The sequence below is a fragment of the Strix uralensis genome, chromosome 36 (assembly GCF_047716275.1).
Source record: "Strix uralensis isolate ZFMK-TIS-50842 chromosome 36, bStrUra1, whole genome shotgun sequence".
In the NCBI taxonomy this organism is placed as follows: domain Eukaryota; kingdom Metazoa; phylum Chordata; class Aves; order Strigiformes; family Strigidae; genus Strix; species Strix uralensis.
This window is the reverse complement of record NC_134007.1, coordinates 1,589,301-1,598,381: the sequence shown is the minus strand read 5'-3', so window position 1 is coordinate 1,598,381 and position 9,081 is coordinate 1,589,301. Positions and strand designations below refer to the sequence as shown.

Below are 9,081 nucleotides of genomic sequence, written 5' to 3'. Positions count from 1 at the left end.
CCTCCCCTCGCCGGGAGAGTGAGTGACCGGGGCCTGTCTCCATTTTGCAGCGTGTGATGCCAGCGAGGGGGAGCAGCTCCTCGTCCTCAGCTCTCCCCAGCCTGCCGCAACAAGCCAACATGGCTGAAGAGAGCGAGTGGAGCTGCCCCATCTGCGGCGAGACCCGAGATGGCGCCGCTTATGCGACCCCCTGTCTGCACCGGTTCTGCCTGGGCTGCATTGTGCGGTGGGCCAAGAGGAAAGCGTCGTGCCCCCTTTGCAGGCAGACTGCCAAGTCCGTCGTCTACTCTGTGCGGGCAGAGGAAGATTTTCTGGAGATGACTATCCGGCAGCACTCCTCCCGTCCATCGGTTGCCGGCCACCAGGACGAGCAGCGGGCTGCGGACCCCGTGCCTGTGGGTGGCTTTCTGCCCCGTGTCTGGGCGCGCCTTTTCCGGGACCGCACGGAGATCCAGGAGCCCCTGATGCCCTGGCTGAGGCAGCAGCTCCTGGAGATGTACAGGGAGGGCTGGTGGGTGGCGGATTTGGCGCAGGCCACCATCATCGCACATCTGTGCCGCTACGGGCCGGACGAGGAGGCCTTGGTGCGGAAGCTGCAGCCCTTCCTGGAGCACCGGACGGTGACGTTTGTGCGCCAGCTGGTCGCCGTCATGGCAGAGCGGTGCAGGGAGCGCTTCATGCGGCAGCTGGAGCCCCGGGACTCCCACGCTGCCGAGGAGCAGGAGCACAGCCCCGCGGCCACCCCTGGCCCTACCGCCGCCCCGGGGGACACTCCTGTCCCTGACCCCAGAGCGCAGGAGGAGCCCCGTGAGGAGCTGGGGCAGGCGGTGGCAGGTCCCTCCGCTGCTGGCCAGGGCACAGACTGCTCACCCGGGGGGCCCCGGCGCCGCCCCAAGAGGAAGGCCAGCTGCTCCCAGGACTCTTCAGCCCACAAGCGGCCATGCCACCGGCGACGCTAGGGTGGCCAGAAGCCGGCGAAACCAGGGCCGGGCCAGCAGCTGGGGTGCGCGCCAGCCCCCAAGGGAACTTGGAGGTGTTTGCTAGAGCCTCATCATGAAAGAAGGAAAATAAAACAATGAAAACTGCATGAGAAGTCTCAGTCTCTCCTTACACGCAGTGCGGCTGGCATTGCTCTCGTCGCCACCCGTGATGCTTTCTCCTCTTCCTCCTGGGGCTGTGCTCACCTTCCCCCTCCTGAGGCTGCTGCAACTTCCACAGTGTCTACCACAGCTTGTCCTGAAGCCCCGATTCATCTGTCAGAGGGTGTATTTCTCAGAGGCTCTTCCGGAGATTAGACAGGTTTATCTGTTGCCATCTCAAGTCTTACTTCCATCGGGTCTCAGGTTATTATCAAATCAATGAATTCCAGGCCAACAGAATTTTCCATTTCTCTGCCATTTAAATTTAACTTCAGCTGTCTTTTATTATCTTCTGTGATCCATTAACAATAATCAAGGAAGACTAGTTATGGCATTTAAATATCTTTTCAAATTTAGCCTAAGGCTCTTCCCCTTTTTGAATTCTTCCCTTCAGTAGTTTGTATAGACATCCCGCGAGTGTACAGACTTAATTCTTTCTACAGAGAGATTAACATATTGCTAATCCTCCAGAAACAGGTCTTCAGCATTTTGCAACCATAAGAAATAGTGGTAGGATATTTGAAATGGAGCTTTTGTTCAACAATCCAGCAATAATTCTGGAAATAAACGGTCCTGAGCCTTGGTTGCCTACTCGCGGACAGACCAAAGGCAGGCGGCCGCTCTCTGCCTTGGCTGGAGGACTGTTTCCCTGAAGCACCGCCCCTCCGTCCTGTTCCCAGCTTGCCTCGCCTGCAGTTCAGATGTGCAGAGGGACGGGCTGTGTTGCAGCAGGGCAGCTGGGGCACAGCCAGGAGAGCCTGAGCTGGGGCTGGGCGCTGGGCCTGGAAACATTTCTTTAGTTTCCAAGATGAGAGAGCAGTGATTTATAGCTAATTCATGCATTCAATCTTCCTTAAACATTTGACTAGAAGCATCCCATTTTCTTGGCTGGTCACACTGAAACCAAAACTAACTCTAGAGCTTTGGTGAAGTCACCTTAATCATATATACTCAGGACCAGACCTGCCCTCACAGCACAGCACAGTCTCTCCAGACATCCCTCTTCTGTCCCAGTTGTACAACACTGGTTTTGACTTTCACAGCTCTGTGACGCTGCATCGTTACGTGGTTTTGTTATAAAGATGGACTCTGCCACATTAGCGTTAAGACTGAGTTTAAGTTCTTACCTCTTGATTTGGCAGGCTGAAGAGGAGCTCTCGATCAAAGCGTCCGGGTCTTCGCAAAGCAGGATCTACGGCATCCGGCCTGTTGGTGGCTCCGATCACCGCAACCTCTCCTCTGCTGACCAAGCCATCCATGAGTGCCAGAAGTGTTGAAACAACAGAGCTAACAGGAAAAGAGCATTTTCATTCACTGGTTTAGTAAATTTTCACAGAATCACAGCATCATCTCGGTTGACAAAGACCTTGAAGGTCACTAAGTCCAACCATTAACCTCACACCGACAGTTCCCAACTCCACCATACCCCTCAGCGCTGGGTCAGCCCAAAATTTTGTTACGTTCTACATGACCTTCTCCAATGATCACTCAGAAAGGACAAGCTTTTAATTGATTTTTTAACAGATTAGTGGCTCATTTGAAGACAGAAAAAAACCAGACTAGGTAACACAAGCCTTGTGCTAATCTCAAGCTTAGCGAATTGTTTTCAATTCTTGTTTAAAAATCATTGGAAATTTAGTAGCATGGAATTACTAGTTTTCAGGATAAATGAATGTGTCACAAAGTTAAATAGGTTGTGGTCTTTTCACAAAGATCAAGCAGCTTCTACGTAGGTACAAAAGATGTACTACCTATAAATTTGGTCTTGCTTACTGGACCGCACAGGAGCGAGACCATCTATCTCATCAAAGAAAATAATCGAAGGTCGCATCTGGTGGGCCTGGAATGAAAACACAGGAATATTGACAGAACTAAACCAGCACTATTTGAAAGGGAAAATGCATGAAAAACGTTATGGTTGGAAAGTCACTGCAACTAGATTTTTCAGACCAGCATCAGGGATCTCTAGTAGTTGGGTGAATGAAGAGGCACGAGTAACAGAAGACAGCAGCCTCTGACAACCCCCGAGACCGGGTGGCAGGACACAAATCACACCAGGCGTTTTTACAGCTCTTTGGCAGCCCCTGAGAACAGAGCCGGGACTTAATTCAACTACAGGTTCTGGAAGCAAGCTGCCATTATGAATTTAAATGACCGTGCTTTTAGCCTGCATCTCCTTCCCTCTGATCTAAAGCCACCATATCTCTTGCCTCTTGGAATCCTTTCTGTGGCTGTTTTTTTGTGTTGGTTTTTTTTTTGTGTGTGTGTTTTTTTTTTTCTTTTTTTTTTTTTGTGGTGGAGGGTGGGGGTTTGCTTTGTGAGGTTTTCTTGTTTATTAATCTTTCCCAGTACATCTCAAGATTTCAAGCCCCTAAAAAACCCACTGAAAAAGGAAACACTGGCAATCCCATTTCAGTGGAAGGAGCTGACAAAACACGAAAAGAAGTGAACTGTCCTTAAAAATACTGACCACAGAAAATTACAGTGCCAACTCGGACAGAACACATGGCACATTTCAACCTTACCTGATCAGATAATAAACGAAGCTCTCGTTCTGATTCCCCCACCCATTTGCTCAGGCAGTCAGCACCTTTTCTCATAAAAAAGGCTACTCTCCTGTCACCCTGGCTACATTCTTTAGCCAGTGCACGAGCCACCAGTGTCTTTCCAGTCCCTGGTGGACCACAGAATAGGCAGCCTCTGCAACAACAACAACAAAAAAAAATTAAGTAAGAAAAAAACCCGTTACAACCCCCACCTTAAAACACACAACTCCTCTCTCCTAAACAAAAGACTTCATCTCTACAACAGCAGGAACAGCTCAAGTGTGAGAAAAGACAAAACGGGTGGAAGTTCTGTGTTCCTACACAATTCAACAAGGCAGCAAACAGCATGAACAAAGAGGATAACACAGATGTACAAAACCTTGAGAAAAGATCACAGTGTCCCAGAAGGACACTTCCAAAACTGCTGACAAACCAACAGGGTGGTTACAGCACGGGGGAGCCAAACAAGAACAACTCCAGTGAAGGATGAGACTGGGCTCTAACATGAATCACCAGTTCATGTTTCAGTGACGCACTGCGTATTCATGCTTGTTTTCACAAGAAGCAAGGTTTGACAGTGAAGCATTTCATTCTCCTTCAAAAAGCTTTGAGTTACCGGATTTGGTCTCCCAGACCATCCTTTGCTGATGATAAATGAGGAGGAAGTCTAAAGCTGGGAGGGTATTCTGCATTTCCAGATAAACTTACTCTTCATCTAAAAAAACCAATACACTGCTCTTTCAAAGAGAATGCCAATGAATAAAGAAGTAAAACACTGAAAGATTTTATTTTCATGATTCGTAATATTTTAAGTTACTGCAAGCAAAGAATTTAAAGTCATATTTCAATATCCATAATGGAGTTTTGATGACCAAGAATATATAAAGCTAACAATTAAATCTCTAATAATTTCATCTTATAACGCAGAACTAATTCAGCTGTGTAAGAAGTGGACACATTCTTATTTTAGCCCAAGCACAAACACCCACTGCAAGGTTCTAGTTGCAAGTCCTATCGGTTGTAAAATGTCTACTTGAGCACTTGGAGAAAAAGAGTCAGTGGGAGAGACAAGTGGACTTCCAAGCAACAAACGACAGGTGACTGCCAGTAGGTAATTCCTTCCTGCTTACAAACTAATCAAGTTGCTTGTATGTAGAACTCAAATTAAAAACAACACAACCCCACCTTTTATAGGCAAGACACCTTTAAAGTGTATTCTCACCACACACTCAATCTTTGAACCCACCTATATTCTGGTTTCTATCCATTTTTAAGAAATTACTTTTTGCTACTGCTAAAAACCCCCATCAACGCTGCTGAAAAGTTTGAAGCATGAAAATGGATCGATACCTCAGTCAAATATTCTCCAGGAAACAAGTGAATTATAGTTTTAAACAACATCTGTTACCTTGGTGGTTGGACTTTCAATCTCTCAAAGACTTCTGGGTACAGCAACGGAAAAATGACCATCCCTTTTAAAGATGCGATGTGGTCAGAAAGACCACCCACACCATCACATCGGACCTAAAGAGAAAGTCAACACAACACATTTTTGCGTGTTAAAGAAAGCTGCGTCCTCAGTGAGGTTCCATCAGGAACCACACGTCAGCACAAGGGGAACGTTCTGGGCAATTCTCAAATTGCTCGAGAGAAAACCGTAAACCGAGGTAGTTGTAGGCAGCACGTTACTGAAAGCTTTGATAAACCCTGGAAACACCTCGCTGAGACAATGAACTAAAAATACTCACCGAACAATCTGTCTGCACTGGAGCACCATCAGACAGACTTGCTCCAATGTTCATTTGATTCTTGCGAATTCCCTTTAACTCGTCTTTCCCAAAGTTGAGTGGAAGACACCTGGTTTGAATGAAGGAGAAAGAGAAAGGCGCTTTCTAACTTAGGGTGCAGCTAGAAGGTTTTTGCTTTTATAACGATGGCAAGTGAATGCAGAAAACCATAAACGAATGACCATAAACTTCCTAAATCCTTAAAGATTCCTTCAAATGGGTTTACATTTAATATCCGTGAGTCAATAAAGGAAAATGGTCACTCCAGACATTAAGCCGTTAATTATTTTAACAACTCTTTGCACTTACGAATACCCATGCCAGTACGAATGCAAGAAACAGTTATTCTGCACGGGGAGACCATCAACTGACCTTGACCTGTGTGATGGAAGAACCCCCCAAAACACACTGACATCTTGCAAAGATTTTACATTCAAAAAGTCACAGCCCGAGGGGATACTTATTTCAGTGTGGCTGAAATCTATTTATAAATTATAATTTACTGACATTACATTCTAAAGGCTGCCCCCCACTGCTGGTACTTGCTGAGGACTTTGGGATACACGTGCCAGAAGACACACATGTCTGAAAGACATCAGGCTGAAACTCATCTGTTAGATTGTCCTTAAAATAGTTCTTCTAGAGCATTTGTTATGAAACAAAACCTCGGTCATTTCCTCTATTTATAACATTTTCTGTTACGGTGCTTTTCTTTCTGAAGAAACCCCTGTAAAGCACAGTAATTAAAACATTACATGTTCCTCCCCCCATGCCCGCCTAGAAACCAAACTGCTTATTAAAAATCAATTCTAAAAATCCCATTTTAGAGAGTCCGGTTACAGTTGTCAGTACCAACAGATACGATTAGATATTGCCACTGTTTAGAAAGTGACAAGGTGAAGAGGATAACACTTCACAGGTAGGCAGCTGCAAACCCCTGCCAGACTCTCCAATTTCATTAACTTTCTTAAATCTCTGTTACGGCTGCGCTTCCCACACCTCTCAAGCTGCCCTCCATCATCAGATGAGGATGCGGAATCACTCTTGTGGGCTGCCCGGCTCCGTCTGCAGACACTGAAACAAGCAAGTAACAAAACTGAGGTACGCCCTAAGTCACATCGAAATCTAAGTGAATTCGATCTCAGAATTTACTTTGAGATCTATGAAGTTTCCAGATCATTGCACTCTTATGAGTCTGATTTCAAGTTACATTACGTGATTTTCCTTGTGACAGCAAAATTTAGTTTTTCTTAGGAAGGTAAAATGTTTAACCAGTTTGCAAAATTTCATCAACAGATCACTCGTTGTGTGCAATCTCTTTCTCTCTCACACACACACACAGACAGAGCTTCACCTGGCATTACGTATCCACCCCAGGAAACAGAAACCTTTTCAACTTATTTAAAAATTTGGCTTCAAAAACCCTTCCTTCCATAACTGTCTGCTTTCAGGGATGCAAAACAAAGTGCTTCCTATCTAGCAAGAGACCCCATTCTCCATGCTCTAACTGGCTCAAAATCTCTTTGTCTTTACTATTGCAATTTATAATCTCATTTAGCATTTTTCTTGTTTAAGGATAGTTTCATACAGAAACATTAACTGATTCCAGAGAGAAACCAGAATCAGTACTTGGGAGATGAAAACAAAAATTAAAACTTCCATACAGGTTCTCCCTCTAACTCAATTATCTTCAATTTTAAGAAAATAATTTGTATCCCTCAAGGTCCAATAGTCTACGATTTTCAGACAGATATTCTGGCTTCAATTCCAGAATAAAAGAATCTCAGTTCCACAATCTCAGCCACAACCTCCACAACCACCTTATCAGTGATAAGGCAGCATCAGTGAAAAGGCAGGAAAACTGCCTTTTAAAAAATCTAACGGCTAATAAAAAGCAGAGCCTCCCCGCCAACATTCGTTGTCTTTATACCCTCAGACCACAGCAATAACCCCACTATTCACCTGTAATTACCACCAGTACAGAAACCCTCGAAAGCTTTATTCAGTGACGTGACTGAGGGCACTATTGATAAAGAAGAACTATCACTATTCGACAGAAGAACTAGACACCAACCTGTTAGTTCTTCCGGAAGCCCCTCGTGACTGACTGTTTCTAAAGGAACGTCTGTCAGGTGAAGACTGGCCCGAAAAAGACATCCTACGTTGTTTTGGTTCTGTTGAAAGCAAAGAATTTACAACACTGCTACAAACAAGTTTAAGAGAAAGCAGGATAGTGGAGGAGGCAGAAAACGGGATGTGTTTCACCCATCTCTAATTTCAAAGAAGTTTCAAGGGATTTGGGGAAGGGGATTTGTTTTTTTTTTTTTTAAATCAGTGCACAGTAGAAGTGAAAAAACACCCCCCTGCTTTTTAAGGAGAACTGAAAAACACAAGAGTAAGATTATCAAGCATGTTTAATTACTGTTCTTTGAAGGATACGTAGGTCATTTTTTGACCAAAAATCAACAGTAAGTGTGCCAAAGGGCAAAGAAAGATAACGTGTACATGATCCATGCATTTCATAACATTTACCTGCAGAGTGAAGGTAAGAAGTTGAGCGTGTGTGTATATTTTCATTCCAAAAATATACACATAATGAGTATGTCATTTTAATATGGTACGCACAAAGCAGTCAGAAAACAGGTTGCTTGTTCTTCTCTTAACCGTAATTTCAGGTTAAGTCAGAGGGCAAGTTAAAGTCACAACACGAAGTGATCATTCTGGTTCACAAGACAACACATAAATCCACCAGCCCACACACCAGAGACGCTCGACTATGAAGGTGTCTCTGCACCGGGCAATCTTATGCTCTCGCCAAAGCTCTTACTTCATAATTAGCAAATCAGCAATTAGACAGCTCTCAACCTTTTCTCCTACCAGCATCAGACCCCTCCAACACGCGCTGTGCAGACCAATCACCTCTCGTTCACGCGCTGTTCTCGCGGTAGCAACTTCTCACAGCTCAGCACTTTCCCACAGCTCAGTGTTGCAGCTCTCCGTTGTTTTTCCCTGACACCTCGGCACAACTCGGCAGTTTCTTCTCTTTCTCCCAAGGCCTGTTTCTCACCAAAGCCTTGCTGCTTCTCCGGGGCTGTGCAGAGCTGACAGGCCGATGCCGACCCGCCTGTCTCCCACAGACCTCCACACACAAAGCTCAAGCCCTCCCGAGCCTGTCCCAGCCAGCGCCCCAGGAAGGTGCTGTCAGACCTCTCCGCTCCCCTGACAGCCCCCCGGCCAGCTCCCCGGCACAGGGCACACGCCGGCTGCAGGCCGCCAGCCAGCCTTAGGGACAGGGAGTCACTTCAGGAAAACTCACCTCTTCCCCAAAGACCCGGTTCTGCTCCGAACCCGAGCGACCGCCGCGAGCCCACAGCACCCTGCCTCTCCGCAGCACCTGAGGGGTGCAAACCCCGACCCGGAGCAGACACCAGCCCTGTCCCACCTGCTTCACACGGCATCCCTGCAGCCACAGGCACCTCCTGAAAGGGGGGAACCTGCGACAGCAGTTTTTAAATGTGTTTCCACAAAGACCAGGCAGTTACAGAAAAGAGATTCCACAGGGAGAAAACCAGGGAAAAGGAGGAGGAGGAAGTCGGTCTGCCTGGCTAC

The 9,081-nt window shown here is 46.3% G+C and overlaps 1 protein-coding gene across 1 annotated transcript; it reads right to left on the bottom strand.

Annotated features, from left to right (window-relative positions):
- Positions 1-1,982: 1,982 nt before the first annotated feature.
- LOC141937030 (ATPase family AAA domain-containing protein 2-like) lies at positions 1,983-7,629 on the bottom strand. Its single transcript, XM_074854440.1, has 9 exons — positions 7,547-7,629; positions 6,455-6,546; positions 5,985-6,057; positions 5,434-5,542; positions 5,094-5,209; positions 3,665-3,839; positions 2,891-2,979; positions 2,267-2,426; positions 1,983-2,036 (listed from the first exon to the last, which is right to left on the bottom strand). The coding sequence occupies exons 1-9, from the start codon at positions 7,627-7,629 to the stop codon at positions 1,983-1,985; spliced, it is 951 nt and encodes a 316-aa protein (XP_074710541.1).
- Positions 7,630-9,081: the final 1,452 nt, after the last annotated feature.